At 43.8% G+C, this 16,856-nt stretch overlaps 1 protein-coding gene across 1 annotated transcript in view; it reads left to right on the top strand.

Annotated features, from left to right (window-relative positions):
* The window catches only part of LOC306969876 (homeobox protein PKNOX2-like), a 226,586-nt gene that overhangs the window by 145,140 nt on the left and 64,590 nt on the right, over positions 1-16,856 (top strand). The window contains exon 4 of the mRNA XM_079565652.1: positions 5,300-5,436. Within this exon, the coding sequence (XP_079421778.1) occupies positions 5,300-5,436 (137 nt within the window). The remainder of the gene's footprint in view (positions 1-5,299; positions 5,437-16,856) is intronic.

The following is a 16,856-nucleotide window of genomic DNA, read 5'->3' as shown; positions in this document are numbered from 1 at the left end:
GAATAACTGCCTTGTATGAAATTGCTCTCTCAAAATGGCTGTAGCGAATGTCTTCAAATAGGCCTCTGTCTCTTTAAGAACCTCTGACCCTTTCCGACACGCCCCCTCCACACGCTGTCTGTGGCATCAGTGGGGAGGGGGTTCTGCTGAGGAGCAGTGGTTGGTTACTCGGCTGGTGACGAAAGCTCGGAGGCGTCTCCAGGAGGTGGGGGCGTTCCTAGGAGGACTCAGGCAAACCTATCCCAGAGTTTTTACAGATTACTCAAAAATACGTGAATGTGCCAAGGCAACACTTCAGGCATGTTTTTAATGAGGGAGTGACATAATAACATGATGTAAAGCTTGAAAAAGTCGATTTTGTATAACACCCCCCCTTTAAGCTCGTGCATGACGGCACTTCAGATCCGAATGAACAACTTTTTGAGTGACGGTGCAGGATTTTAGAGGCAGTTGTGGTGAACAGGTCTGAGCTCATTCTACACATGAGGACATGGCTGGAACATGTAGGGGGAAGAAAATACATAATTTTAACATTTTTAAACTCTGTATAGCCCAATATCACAATAGAAATTTCCTCACAGCTGCACCAAACATTAAGGCAATAAAACAGAGCAATAAATATGACAATGTAAAGTTCAGGCGAATGAAGTATCCAGGCAAACAAAATGTCCAATAAGCGTCGGCAGCAGGTGGCGACGAGCGGCGCGGTGTCCCCCATCCTTAGACTTTCCAGCACGGCGAGGAAAAAAGGGAGGTTAGGAAGTTCAGCTTCCCGATGGCCCTGTGTACGAAACTGTTCGTCAGTCGACTGGAACTGACCCGTAGATTTCGCAGTCTCCTCCCTGAAGGCATAACCTTGAAGAGACTGTGTGATGGGTGCAAAGGGTCCCTGGTGATTTTTAATCAAAACAAGGTAATAAGTGGTGTTTCCCATTTGACTACATTGCACTGGGTTAGAAGGGCCAGTCGCAAGATGGCCGCCAGAATTGCCATTCGTTCCAACTATGGCCAATATCTTTAGGGGCATATTGGACTAATTTATTCAGGACATTCATGTTTAGGTACTTCAGAGAGACAACCAACAGATTCCTGAACTAAAAGTAAGTCTCTATTTTACAATCCGAGGTGTACAAACTTGTGACCGATCTTCACAGCGATCTTCCTCTGAGGCGTAGAAATTGTCTCTGACTGAGCTCTATCCAATGCAAAAAACAGGAAGTTTCTTTAAAGTTGGGTTCTGAGATATCGGCCTTCTATCGGCATCGGTCCTCTAATTTAGACTTTCTACTTTGAATACTTCAGTACTTTCCCTAAAATTTGACCGCACCCTATATTGTATCTGTACTTTTACTCAAGTAATGGCCCACAAGTCGCAGAAGCAGTAAAATTAAAGGTATATAATAAACCCCCAAGGACACACAGGGATTACTGAAGTTTTTGCGATTTGCTAATTGTGACCATTCCCATTCCGATTTCTTCTCAAACTCTCGTCGTCCGCTGTCAGGAGTCGGGGGCCCACACAGGGAGGGCTCTTTTCCACTCCCAGCGTTCAGGCCACAGGACGGTGTCATTAACGCGGCCCGACCGGTGCCCGGGCGCTCTTTGTCTAAATGCCGCAGACCGCTCCACGGATGGGAGGTGGAGCGTCCCGAGCCGCTTCCTCCCCGGGCCGCGGCGCCTCGGTCTCCTTTCGCCCAGAGGATTAGTGCCAGGGGAAAGCTCCCGAGATGCAGCCCGCGCGCTCGGCAAATGCAAATGAGAGCTAGTTAAGTGTGAAGAAGCTAATTTATTTCCCATTTGGTGCCGGGATTAAGACTTGAAGCTTCCTCCGACCCCACCCCCCGCTCTAAAAGGCGTCGGGAGGTTGTTAGATTCATTTCCTACGAGGGAGTGGAGGAGACGGGGAGAGTGGGGAGGGTTGAGAAGGCAACAGATTGTGCTGATAAAGCCTTAAGAAATTGAAATAGTGTTGGTTCATTGTACTTTTGTTTGTGCTCTACATTTAGACAACGCTCAGACTGCAAGCCAGAGTTTCCCAAATGTGATCTTTAATGCACAGACCCGTTTTTGAGTCTTTGTTTTTGAGTTTTCTTTCAATTGCAACCTAATTTATTGACTTAAGAGAGACTAGACGCAAGTTGGTAATTTTATACTCACTACTGCCACCTCAGGTCTTATGCATAATCAATCAATCTTTATTTATAAAGCGCTTTTCATACCGAAAGGTATCACAAAGTGCTTTACAGATTACAACATTTAAAACAATGCGCCTGGGGCAACCTCCCATATATATATTTTATATATTAGGATTAAATAAATAGATTAGTCAGTTAAAAGCTAAGCTAAAAAGGTGGGTCTTGAGCTGCTCTTAAAAACATGAACGTTCTCTGCAGCCCTGAGCTCCTCCTCAGGTCTGAGCTCCTCCTCAGCCCTGAGCTCCTCCTCAGGTCTGAGCTCCTCCTTAGGTCTGAGCTCCTCCTCAGGTCTGAGCTCCTCCTCAGGTCTGAGCTCCTCCTCAGGTCTGAGCTCCTCCTCAGGTCTGAGCTCCTCCTCAGGTCTGAGCTCCTCCTCAGCCCTGAGCTCCTCCTCAGGTCTGAGCTCCTCCTCAGGTCTGAGCTCCTCCTCAGCCCTGAGCTCCTCCTCAGGTCTGAGCTCCTCCTCAGGTCTGAGCTCCTCCTCAGCCCTGAGCTCCTCCTCAGGTCTGAGCTCCTCCTCAGGTCTGAGCTCCTCCTAAGGTCTGAGCTCCTCCTCAGGTGGTTCCAGAGGCGAGGGCCGTAATATTGGAAAGACGCCTCACCATGAGTCTTTTTGTTGACTTTAGGAATAACTAGGAGACCCCTGAGGAGGAGCGAAGGGGCCGTGAAGGTTCATAGGGTAAAAGCAATTGTAAAAGATAAGAAGGACCAAGACCAGATTAAGATATTTAAAAACCATTAAAAGAACTTTAAAATCGATCCTGAAACACACGTGGAGCCAATGCAGCGATTCTCAAACCGGTGTAATGTGGTCCCGCCTCCTGGTCTTAGTCAGGACACGAGCTGCTGAAGTTTGTAAAAGTTGTAGACCTGAGATACTCTTTTTGGGTAGACCAGAGAGCAGGGCATCACAGTAGTCGATACGACTGGTGATAAAAGCATGCATGAGCGTCTCCGTGTTGGCCCGAGGGAGAATGGGGCGACTCTGGCTATGTTCTTTAGATGGTAAAAACCTATCTTTGTGATATTCTTAATGTGTGGAATAAAAAGTCAGCTCAGAGTCAAAGATCACGCCCAAGTTCTTCACCTGTGAGGAAGGATTAACTGCAGCTTCTATATTACGCTCGTGCATGACGGCACTTCAGACCCGATATTTTTGAGTGACAGTGCAGGATTTCAGAGGCAGTTGTGATGAACAGGTCTGAGCTCATTCTACACATTAGGAAATTGCTGGAACATGTAGGGGGGGTGGGAAAACTTAGTTTTAACATGTTTAAACTCTGTGTAGTCCCTGAAATATGCACTGATCCGAAACTGATATCGGATATTGGAAAAAATACGATATCGGGTATCGATTCCAAATATCCGATACTGAACCATTACCTGTTTTGGCTCTCACCGCTTTAAAAACACAACTTTCATGCTTTACCTCTTTTTGAAGCTCTGAACCTGGAGAGTAAATGTGTTTTTCATTGCTGCGCAGAATGCCGCAGCTAGCAACATGCTAATGCTAACGGTCACTAATCAAGGCTCAAAACAAATATGAATGAAGTCGGTGTCAGTGAAGCCCTCGCATCACCATCCCAAAACTCAGCACTTGTGATTAAACCGATCCAGGTTGTTTGCTTCCGATCCCGATACTGGGTGGTTGAATATCTGCCGATATTAATATAAACGACTCCAGCAGTGACTATTTGACTTATTAAGGCTACTTTATAAATTTGGATCATAGTTTCCGACCCAGCCTTGATTAGAGCCTGTGTCCTGTTCCATCAGTGACTGTTCTGCAGTAGATAATCCCCATGGGCCGTGTAAAAACAAACTGACTAACCTACGGCTTTAAAATAGGTCGGATTTTGTGGTGATTTGATCGATTTGAACCTAATGGACAAACTCTGTTGAAATGTTTGCATTGTTCAGACACGCACCTTTCCCTGTTTACTTCAGCAAACACACAGAGCTGCTGGTGAGGTTGTGTCGTCTTCTTCTCTTGTGAGCAACTTTAGAGACACATCATTCATTCAGGAGACTGACGGGCAAAAAAGAAAATTGGGCTGAAATCTGAGACTTAATTACAAAATCCAATTCCTGGCGACCCTTAGCCGGACACGCAGCCTCTTCTCCTCGGTTTATTCTAAACTGGAATTTGTCAAATGTATTTCAGATGTAAAGAGAAAGAAGTGTGTATCGCTGGCCATAAAACGACTGCATTGCTTTCAGAGAAAATATAACTACATGTATTAAATACAAGACATTCTGTGATGGGACTGAAGGATATGCTGCTCAACTAAGCACATGCATTTCAAACATGTTTGTAGAGGTCAAAGCTACAGGGTTAGCAGGTTTTAGAGAAAATAAAACTTCATGGAGATGGAGTGTTTAGTTCTCTGAAGAGGAAGAAGTTACTTAAATAAGAGCAGCCAGATTATTGGTACTGCAATTTTGATTTAGCGATACCAAATTGCGATCCTCCTCTTTCGTCTTTTTCTGTTTCTTCTGTTTTTTCATTTTCTTTGTCTTCTTCTCCTTCTCTTCCTCTTCCTCCTCGTCCTCTTTCTTCTTTTTCTCCTTCTTCTATTTCTTTTTCTTCTTCTTCTCCTCCTCCTCTTTCTTTTTTCTCTCCTTCTCCTCCTCTTCTTTTTCTCCTCCTTCTTCTTTTTCTCTTTCTTTTTCTTCTCCTCTTCCTCCTCTTCCTTCTTTTTTTTCTTCTTCTCCTTCTTCTCCTTCTCCTCCTTCTTCTTCTTCTCCTCCTCCTCCTCGTCTTTTTCTCCTTCTTCTTCTCCTCCTCCTCCTCCCCCTCGTCTTCTTTTTCTCCTTCTTTTTGTTTTTCTTCTTTTTTTGTTTTTCTTCTTCTCCTCCTCCTCCTTCTCCTCCTCCTCTTTCTTCTTTTTCTCCTTCTTCTTCTTCTTCTTCTTCTTCTTCTCCTCTTTCTTCTTTTTCTCCTTTTTTCTTCTTCTTCTCCTCCTCCTTCTCCTTCTCCTCCTTCTTCTGTTACTCCTCCTCGTCTTCTTTTTCTCCTTCTTCTTTTTTGTTCTTCTTCTTCTTCTTCACAAACAGAATGTTTAAAGAGTGCTACATTAACCATACTGTTTCCTCCTCCTCAGATGACGGGCACCACTCAGCAGAACACCAAGACCCCACAGGTCCATATCCCAGCAGCCTCTGCAGCAGGAAACACGTCTGTCAGCGTGACCCTTGACCCCCAGGCCCAGCTGGAGTCAGACAAGAGAGCGGTGTACAGGTGAGTCCACTCTTCTGCTCGTTACAAAGGAGCCGGACAAGAGACTTCTGCTGAGCTCCTCCCCCAGATCAATTTTCCTCTTCCATCTTAGTCCATGATCTTGTTCTCCTCCGCTCATGCTTCGTGGTCGACCTCCTCTCCGCCCGTATCGTTTCCGTGAGAGGGTTGGTTCTTTGTTATGCAGAGGTGCTTGTTTCAGTTACCCCGGTAAAAGACTAAAGTGGAGAAAGACACAGCGGGTCCATGTGCTTTCGGATCTTAAGTCTCTTTTGCCAAAGTCGCTCAAACTCAAACGTCTCACTGTCTGTGACTCAGATATGTCTGTTTTTATAATGAAATATTAAGATAAAACTACTCAGGTGTAGCTTAAACCATCCTAATGTGTGCGTTAGGGCTGCACGATTAACCTTTATCACATCGAAATGGAGGTGAGCTGCTGCGGCAACTTAGCTTAACTGCAAACGGCTGAAGTTTTTTGTCTTTTGAGGGATAGGCCTGTTCATGTGCCAAGCGAGGCTCGAACAGAGAAAACTGCAAACTATAGTCAACACTAGTAACAAATAACGAGGGTCCTGCGTCCTGGATTAGGTTTTGGTATCTTCATTTCATCGAGGAGCAGGTTGAGGTGGTTCCAAAAGCCTGTCGCCTCCACTCATCGATATTGTATTAAGATGAGTCTCATTGTCTTTACAGGTTTTTGACTTAAAGCAACACTGCGTAAAATTTTACCCAATAAATAAAGTTGAAATACAGAGTGTTGCTGATTTCTGGAGATATTTTTTTTGTAGAAGAAGAAGATCTTTATTTATATAGGCTCTTTTACATGAGACAATTGTACATTCACTCCATACTCAGTGGTGGTAAGCTACATTTATAGCTTCAGTTTCCCTGGGGGAGACTGACAAAAGCGCTGTCGCGACTGCACACGTCTGCGCCAACGGTCCCTCTGACACCACCATACATTCACTCACACACATCATTCATCCTGGCCTATTGTACATGTTTTTAGTGGTAGGGGAAACCAGAGTACCCGGAGGAAACCTACACAGACATGGGGAGAACATGCAAACTCCGCACAGAAAGGCCCCGTCCAGGTGGGAATTGAACCCGGGACCTTGTAGCTGTGAAGCGAGAGCGCAAACCGCTGTGCTACCGCGTAATTCATGCAGTTCTTATATTTGAGAGTTTCGTGGCGCTAGGCTAGTGCAAGGCTAGCACATATCTATGGTATCAGCTAGCCTGCATTAAAAACAGACATTTATATGGTTAGTCTGGCGTTAGCTAGCTGATACCATAGATATGTGCTAGCCTTGCACTAGCCTAGCGCCACGAAACTCTTCAAATATAAGAACTGCATGAATTACAGAAAAAAAAATATCTCCAGAAATCAGCAACACTCTGGATAACTAGGAAATGAGGCCCTATGTCAAAAATATCCCTTTCACATTTGAGACAAGACTTAAACAGAAACATGGAGCTCTAAAGTACAGGAAAAGTAGGTTTAATACATAATATAAACACTTTTTGTTATTTGCAGAAGACGTAAACAACTGTAGTCTTTACGATTCGCTAATGGCGACCACTTAAATTGGATTTTGACTCCGGTGACTCGTGCAGCCCGAGCGCTCAGTCCTGCTCGTCCTATAAGTTCCTTTTCCTTGAAGACAAAAAAAAAATAATCCACTTCTTTCTCTTTTTGCTCCATGCTGTGCTTAAGAAATTGCGGCAAATTGATTGCCATTCCCTGATGAAGGCCGCGGCGGCCCCAGGCGCTCCAGTTATTTTTACGGCGTTCTTTTTTAACCTAAGCGTGACATACTGTAAAGGCTTTTCAGGCGCACTCAAAGATGGCCCCTTCATTTTTCACTTAGCGTCACTTAAACGCACCCGGAGCACCTTTTTCCTGAATGCTTTCGCTCATCAAAGCGCGGCACAAGCGCCATCCACTTCCTCTTCTTTGAATTAACTAAATTGACTTTCAAATCACCGGTCCATATGTCGCCAGCAGAGTTTTAGGTCGAGGCTGTTCATTACGGCGCGGCGGCTCATATGCATCACAGCAGGCAATTACTTTACTGGATTGTATTCAGTCAAAGGAAGCAACTGTACTTCAATTTGCTGAAGGAGTTCTTGAACAAAGGAGCGTGAGGCCTGTAACTTTTATGCATCTGTGTGTGCTTTTTGTCGATACAATGTTAAATGTCGTGTATTTCTCTTTCACGCCATCAGTCATTTTCAAAGGTAAGGAGACTCACCGTGGAAGATGGCGGTTTGGTTTACGTTCTGTGTGCCTTTCCTGAGCGGCTGCAGCGGCACTTACGGTGTTGTTATGGGCTCTTAATGGTAATGTTCATATGCGCCCCTAGTGGTTTGAAAAGGCACTGCAACTAAACATCCTGGAAATCTGCCTTAAAGTGGACATATCGCACAAAGCGATAAACCATGTTCCTTCGTCATAGACAGACCTGGAGTAGTTTATCACCACATTCACCCAGTTTTGTGTGTTCCTCTATTAAATCCTGATTATTTTTTCTTCTTCGTTCTGCTTAAAGTGTGTTTATCAGGCTGTGCTGATGCAAAGAAAGTAAATAAGTTGTTCCTCCAGCTGCCAGCAGGAGGAGCCCCAGGCAAAGTCTTCACCAGCCTGTTTTTCATCACAATGTGAGCCTGATAACTGGTGGTGGAGGGTTTTGAGCACCTGAATGATCCTGGGAGCTCTGTTGTCAGGGGTTTCGTTCAGAAGCTTCTTTATGAGAGACCAACAGGCCCGGTTAGAACCATGAGGCCGTCCTTCTATGGACCCGCCACCTGCAGGAGGAGCCATAGGGGCTGGTGCCATGTGATTTGGGCAGCTCCAACATTTCCACGACCCAGGAAATGGAAAAGTGGATGGATGGATGGATGGATGGATGGATGGATGGATGGATGGAATAACGTGGTCATTCAGGATGTTCAGCTGATCTCATTCTTTGGGCTCATAGTGTTGCTGATCCAGGTCAATATAATACAATGTTGTGAGTTCATAAATGTCGCTTTTTGCCTGCATTTTGTAGTTTTAGGCCCAACATAATGTGGTTTGTTTGAAAGGTCTAAGCTGAGACCCTGTGTGAGCAGGACTCGAGCGTCTGTGGACAGTGGGATGGGGTGTGGGGTTTACAGGGCTGTTTCGATTGGGCACCACCAGGGAAAATGGAATCGCTGCGTATTTTTTCCCGTCCTTTAAAGGGGCTAGATGCAAGCTTGCCATTTTATGCTCACTACTGCCACCTCAGGTCATACGTGTAACTGCACCTTCTATATCTAGCCCGTGCATGACGGCACTTCAGACCCGAATTAACACCTTTTTGAGTGACAGTGCAGGATTTTAGAGGCAGTTGTCATGGCTGGAACATGTAGGGGGAGGAAAATACATAATTTTAACCTTTTTAAACTCTGTACACTGCACAGCTGTGGCTTAGTTTTAAAAAAGTCCAGCTTGCAGAGGCTCACAGTTGCATATAATGACTCTATGAGGCGGCTGTTAAAGATGCCCAGACACTGTAGTGCGAGTCAGATGTTTGCTGACTGTGGAGCTCACTCTTGTCCTGCTGCACTTCGTCATTGTTATTTTAAATTTATGTGTAGACTGAGCAACTCTCAGAGCGGCATTATACGGACTTTGGTGTGTCCTGTGATCAGCTCAATGAGATTCACGTCAAAAATGTGGAATCATTGGCGCTCGTGTGTTTATGTGTGTGGCAGCTAGAGAATTGCTGGTACCTTGTTTTGTTTCTGCAATTATCTGCAGTATTTTAATATTTTTCTTTTAAACATATATATTGTTAGGATCTGGTTCTTTTGTATCACGCGAGAACAGTTTTTGGATATAGCCAAAGCATACACTGGAGATAGAAGTTGTCTCAAAGATAAGGCTTTTATTGCCATTGTTCCTAGTTACAAAGTTGTATAACCAGCTGGTGACTTCAGAGAAACAGAAGAAGTGAAGTCCAGAATTCCGTTGACAGTCTCCTTTTATCCTAGTCTTGCACTCCTCTACGCAGAGAGGGTGAATGCCTATCAGTGAGTCAGTTGTTTGTGTCTATGTGTTTGTATATTATCTGTACTTTGCGTTATGTTCAGAATGATTATGGTGTGGACCATTGTCTATCAGCTCATCTCACTGACATGGTCTTCTTGTTGTGTAGCGTGTGAGCAAAGCATGAGTCAGAGGCTTGTTCAGATTTCGTTAGAATCCTTACAATATGGATCATGTGTTCTCACTTGTGTCCTTAATCAAGACTGAATGAATGAATGAATGAATGTATAGTACCTTTAACTTTCTACAAGAAGTGATGTAGTTGTTATATACTGTCTTTGTGCTGCAGTTGTGTTGCCAGCTCATGTGAAAAGCATATTTACAAAACAATGCTTACATTCTCCAGAACAAAGCGATGTCTCTCCTCTTTCTTCACGCTTTGTCGTCCTTCTTTGCGAGTCTTTAACGCAGCCTTTGGACATTCGTTGGTGCCGTGCTGTCGCTGTGAGCTGCACCTCGGTACGTGTGGGGAAACAGGCAGAGAAAACAACCCAAAAACACCAGTACAGGCAGAAACGCTCACTCCCCTCAGCTTATCGCTAGAATATTGATGCTGGCTTATAATGAGCTTGTATTATCTATTTATGAGGTAAATTATTCAAAATACAGACATTTTTAATCGAGATGAGCCGACTCGTGGTGCACAAGCCGCTAACAAGACTCCAGCCTCTGTCTGCCGCTCCCGACCCGAGCAGACGGCTGTGCAGACCGCGGTAGGCCCCGGCTCCTGGGGGCCCCCGGCGGGTATCCGACTCTGCTGTGTGAGGAGAGCAGACCCCCGCCGCGGGCCCCAGGCGCTGCACTGTAAAGGCGTCCGCGACTCCTCCGAGAGCCAGGCGTCTTTGATGTGAGCCGCCATGTTTGCCCTGCTCCCATTTGACTCCAGCGTCAGACACGGGGTTTGTGCCACAGATGCACTCACGGCTTCAGAAGTGACTTATCCTTCTATTGTTCCTTTGACCTGGTCTCAAAGAGTTATTGTGGATATATTTCTGATGAAAGGTTAAACAATAAACGATACACGTCTTTAGTGTGCAGAATATGCTTGATGCGACATTATTAAGTTGTTGTTTTAGACCTTTGTTTAAAGGCCAAGGGAAATTAAATGTGTTTTTCCTCCTTCAGTACATTGAGCTTTGGTTTGTGAAGGAAAGTCTTAATCATCAGTAATTATAAAGCATTTATTCATTGTGAGCTTTTGTTTTGCATTACTGTAACATAAACTCTTCCCTGTTGAGGATTGGGATGTTAGAAACGTGATTGGGAACAAGTTTGGACAATAACAAATAATCTGTTTTAGTGCCTTTAACGAGTAAAATACCACTGAGATTTCAGAATATATTTTCAGGGGAGTCCTGGACCCAGAGATGAACCTATGCTGTGCATTAGGGCTGAGACGATTCACTTTTGTTTTGATCCGATGCTTATCACGATACTTAAGGCCCAGTAAAGATGCAATACAATATATTTCTTGGTAACACTTTATTTTTTCATTTTACACAACCTTGATAACTAAATTTAGTACAATGTAATGAACTCTGTAGCGGTGTGTACTAACTTGTGCCTATGGGTTAGATACACAATGGAATAATACAAGTTAGTACACATTGTTACAGAGCTCATTACCATCCATCCATCTTCTTCCACTTGTCAGTTTCCGGGTCGTGGGGGCAGCTGTTTGCACCAGCCCCTTATGGCTCCTCCTGCAGGTGGTGGGTCCACAGAAGGACGGCGTCACGATTCTAACCGGGCCTGTTGGTCTCTCATAAGGGGCTTCTGAACCGCTCTTTGTCTGACCCGTCACCCAGGACCCTACAGGGGCACGAAGCCCCCGACAACAGAACTCCAGGATCATTCGGATGCTCAAACCCCTCCACCACGTTAAGGTGGTTCCAGGAGGGGAAGTTCAGTTTCCAAAATGTAAAATGAAATATATCAGTCTGATTCATTTTGAAAAAGGGCAAATGCAAGAAGCATTTCAAAAGTCTGACTCCTTTGTTTAAAATCAGCACCAAATCTGGATTTAAAGAAACTATCTTTAAGTCAAAAACTGAGTGGAATATCAAAAGTATTGCGATACATAGTTTCCGATACGATACACCATTGGTTCCTTAAGTGGGGGCCTCAGAGGCAGTAAAGGGGGCCCCCAACACTACAAAACATAATTGATTTTGAAATGAAATGTACATTTATTAGCTCAAATGTACCACTTTAAACATGTTGTTGTTTATGTAGTTTAATCTGTAAAATAATATAAAATTCCTTTGAATGGAGTAAATTATTATTATTCGGGCCCATGAGAGGTTTTGGGACGATAAGGCTGTGATGTCCCAGAGTTTGGGAATGTCGCAATGCTCATGTCACAGCAGCCCTATTGTGCTTACACAGGACCTTCTTACTGTGAGGGGAGAAGAATAGTTTTTATTTTATCTCAATGTAGACGAAATACTGTGTGAAATCTAATGCCAGATGAATCTTTAGTGGCGCTGTTTCCTGTTACCGTTGTAAACACGGCGACTGTACCGACTGTATCTGGATTAGAGCACAGAGATGTTTTGACAAATGAGCTCAACCTTATGTCTATTGTTACGTAAACATTGTTCAAGCTAAAATTGAATGTGTAATGTGACCAATTAGAGCATGGTGAAGAGCAGCAGCCGTGCTCTCCCAGCGCTCAGCAGCGTGTGCTGTTAAAACATCATTATTCGTCGCTGTTAAGTGCGGCTGGAGCGTCTGGATCCAGGAGAGCGGCAGATCTGACTTTTTGGAAAGCTTTTCTCCCGCGCCGGAGCTAATGACTGAACACACCTTGTTGCCTTGTTGTAAATGCAATTAAATTTGACTTCACAAGTCGGTGCGTCCCACGGTGAGTGGGATTGTGTAAAAAAAAGACACAAATAGACTGTTAGTTTAACCAGAGTGTGATGTAGCGCCGCGCCGCCTCGACGTGTTCGGGGGCTGCACACTTTGAAAAGAGAAAGGCACCGAGAATAAGCATCTCTGCCATTTTTCTTTAATTATTTTGCTCAGGAAGCCTGTGTGGGCTTTAATGTTTTTCACTAATTGCTGGAATGCCAACTTTATGTGGAGATGTGTGGTTTCCGCGCTCCCTCTCCTCTGCCTGTCTGCCTACTTTGTTAATAGCAGCCGAGTAAATGTGTGATAGGGTAATTAGCCTAATGAGTTGTGGCATTTACTATAAAGATCCTTCTGGATTGTCTGCATCTTATTAAAAACGCTGGTGAGGCTTTTGTTTTTCAGGTTGCGGATGCGGCGTTAACGGCTGATGGAGGCTGATTTGGCATCCAAATGAAAACACGCACTTAATTGAAAGCGACAGTGTAAAAGCTTCTATGAAAAACACCTTTGTGAACCAGGCAGGAGAGTGTTTATTGCCGCTTTAAGGTCAGTGTTTTATAGGTTTCTTCAAATTGATTCCCTTTCGATCTTCACAGGGAAGACGCCGGCGGATCCTCCCAGGCGCTTTTTCTCCCTCCCCACATCTGCGCTTATACAGTACGCGCCGCATTTTCTTCAATATAAGGCCCATTTGAAAGAGCATGGTATTACCTTAATAGTCCTGACAGAAAAACACAATCTGTTCTTTAGATTTATGCGTTCAGACGAGCCATTCATCAAACGCATGAGCTGAGAATGACTTAAGAAGCAGTTGTTCACAATACGAAATCCATGTGTTTGCCCCGGAAAAAAGCGACGCGACTGGAATGAGATTTGACTGTGCGTGGCTCTCTCTGCAGCGGGTCTGTGAGGAAGGCTCTCCGTCGCTGGTCAGCTGGGTTTTCGGGGATTGAAAGGGCTTTGTGTAATCTGGTGAGGAGGTTTAGCTTTTTTTCAGTGACTCTCCAAGATACAAGATACAGTACAAGTGTTTATGGGCTTTTGGTGGTGTGTGGTTCAAGTAATAGAGGTCATATTTGCTGCTAGTTTGCCCTACGAGAGCCGCGTGATAGCTCTTCAATATGCCAAAAAGAAAGAAAGTGGCCATGGTTAAATGATGGAGATTCTTTGAGGTGAAATTATCCAATGAATGAATCAAAAAGCAGGTGACTGGACTCATATATCATGCAGTTAAACCTCTTTAAACATACCTCCAATTGAGTTAGAAAACATGTCTTCAGGCACATTTTAAACGTGACCATCCAACACATACAACATCGAGGAGGAGATAAGGATATGAGGACAGGCACAGGACGACAGCTGAAGCAAAAAGCATAAGCTGGCTAAATGTGAGCACCTCTCTCATATTAATACCATTCAATGCACTCAACATAGACCACGTATCTACAAAAGACAAGATAATAAAGTACAAGCAGTGCATAAACACCATGATCGTGTCTCATCAACAAAGACATGGGATCCACGTTAAAGAACATGAGACGACACAGAAACTGGAAGCTTCATTGAGGCCATAGAGTGTTTAAAAGAATAGACGTCTCTTCCTCACTTCTCCCCGTTTACCACAATGACCACATTCGAGGGGGAAATCATGGCGGGTTTACAGACTCCTCCTCCCCAGCTCTGACGAAGCCTGTTCCTAAAAGGGCATAAGGGCGGGATCTTCACTGTAGACTCGGTCCTTGTAGTTCCCGCTGCTCCAATGCTAACCGTCCGACCCTCATTAGTACGAGATTTCTACTTTTTTTAAATGAAAACCAGCCTGGTTTCTTTAATTATAACTAACCCAGCGTTTGGGTCCTGATATCGTACTTATGTTCAGTGAACTGGTCTCAGAGACTCCTTTTTGTGAGTCCAACATAGAAACAGACTCCAGTGTAAACGGTCGACCACATGGGTCGAGTTGCAGTTATTTTTTTTTACCAAGGGAGTCTTTGAATGTTTTATTTTTGTTTATGTGGTTGCAAGGGTTATAAGACCCGCACTGGAAAAAAAACATTCTTCCAAGTTTTGTTGTTTTCACTCATTTATGTTTCAGTAAGAGACACTGCAGGTGAATAGGGAACATATTTTTAAAGATATCAATATGAAACTTGTGCTGTTGATGACTGACATAAATGTGAGAAAAAAATATATTGCAAGTTTTCTGTCATTTTATGTTTTATGTGTTTTATGCCTAAAAATGCCCCAAATTTTCCATATGAATAAGGGATTGAGCTAGATTCAAATTTATGGTTTTATTTTGTTGATAGATTAGCTGCAAAGACATTTTCAGAGGGGATTTTGGATGTCTTGTTTAGTTTAATAAGCTGTTTTTAGTGTGTAAAATTTCACCTTGTTTTTTGACATTCAAAACATAAAAAATCCCTCTAAAAAAATGTTCAAAATATTGTTCAATCCAAAGTGCTACTGACGCGGAGATAGTGTCGCCACAATGAGAGAAAAATGCTCATTGAGTAAATGGTCCTTGACATTAGGATTTCCGATGTAAATCTATGGAGAAATTTAGCCCAAAAACCTGAAAACTGGACAATATTGAGTTTTGCCTGTAGTTCAGGGGTCCGCAAAATTTTTTCTCTGGGGGCCACATTATCGTTCCTGACTGTGATGGGGGGCTGAGCCGGGTTGGCTATAACATAGAATTGTATGACCTAGACCAAAAGGCCTCATTGTGAAGTAGAGATTACTCGCCTGGCATAGTCGTCCCCACTACTATATCCACAAGATCAACACTTGATTCCAGGCACATATTTGTTTAGCTGTAGTGGTTTGCAAAAATAATAATCAAGTCTTTACACTTTGTTTTAATTTGAAACACCACAGGTATTGCATTTATTTTTATTTCCAAATAAAACATCATTGCGTAATGTGACCGAAGTAATAACTGCTTACACTTGTATTGTGCTTTACAAGCCTATGTCACAAGTTTCTGAAAGTCCCTCTGCTGGACACGTGTGGAATAATTTTGTATTTCTTTAAGTTGCCCCCTAGTGACTGGAATGAGTATACTGGTTATTTAGTGAAAGAAAATCCTAACCCCACCCGCACAGGAATGGGCGAGAGACTTACTATTTTTTTTGGCATACTCAGGGATTTGTGCTCTACAAGTCACGGGCCGGGTTAAATCATCTCGCGGGCCGGATTTGGCCCGCTGGTCGTAGTTTGAGGACCCCTGCTGTAGTTACATATTCAGTGCGTCTCCCTCAAGACGCCAGCCCACACTCTTGTATACGTCACAGGGAGATTTCAGTGAAGCTCTTCTTTGTCATGGACTCTAGGAAGCTTCACCAAACTTGTTCTGATCTGATTGATCCTATGATTAGCATGTACGGCTAAACTTCCAATTCAGGAAGAGCAAAGGGTTGGGGTTGTGAACTCAGGAAGGGCATCTGGTATAAAAAGTCAGCTCACATGGAATCTTCTGGTAGGTTCCTGCACACTCATCTGTAGACTCTTGTATAAAATGACCTCGACTCCTACAACTCCATTAGACGACTTTGCTACGTTTATGAGCAGCAAACTGAGCCATGTTGACCTCACTTACCCGTTTGTAAATAGCATTTGTGCGGCATCAAACTCATGTAATGGTTTGTGGAGTCTGTTTTCACGCTGACCTCGGTGTGTGGCAGCCTCACAACAGTCGGCGCCTCCCGCCGCAGCTCCACGCAGGAAACTGTGTCAAAGCTCAAGTGGTTTTATTGGCTGTTTCTTTCAGATATTCTCTTTTACGAGTTTCCTCACCGCTTGACTTTGGATGAGAAAGGAAGTCCGTTTTTTTTTTTTTTTTTCCTTCCCCTTCTTACTTCAGGGGAGAACTTAGCAATGCGCGCTATCTTCACTGGACAAAAGACCGGCCTCCAGCTGAAAGGGAAACAAAAACAAGTATTTGCACTTTACAGCTGCCGAACAACACCCAGAGGGACGGAGTCTGTGTATGGGATTTTTTTTAATTTTGATGAGTTCACCCGGGAGCAATGGGAAACATGGCGAAGCATTTAATAACAAAGTGTAGACACGTTAAATTAATAAATCCATGTGGTTTATGTGCAAAGTAACTATGAGCCACTGCCTTATAACGCCATCATTACAAACCAGATGCTGTAGTTTTATCTTCTTTTCAGATATTGGTTCTCTTAAAGTGATAATCTGGAAGTGTTTTAATAAATGTTTGAAAAATTGTATATAATGTGCAAAATCGACAACCTGGTCTTGCCTTTTGATGTAAAGTAAGTGATAAATTTCCCTTCTTCCCGGACCTCGGCAACTAATCAGAGTCTGGTGTACTCCCGCGTCGACCAATGACGAGCTTTTCCTGTGAACCAGCCTGCGGGCCAATCAGGAGTGAGGAGGAGGAGGAGCTTTGTTGTTTACTTTTGGAAAAGTCTGTTCTTGCTCTTCTCATTTTGCTTAGAAACTAAGAAGGTCTTTC

Source organism: Gobius niger, assembly GCF_951799975.1.
Source record: "Gobius niger genome assembly, chromosome: 11".
In the NCBI taxonomy this organism is placed as follows: Eukaryota; Metazoa; Chordata; class Actinopteri; order Gobiiformes; family Gobiidae; genus Gobius; species Gobius niger.
Note: the sequence above shows the minus strand (reverse complement) of the source record. Positions and strands in the feature narration are given on the sequence as shown.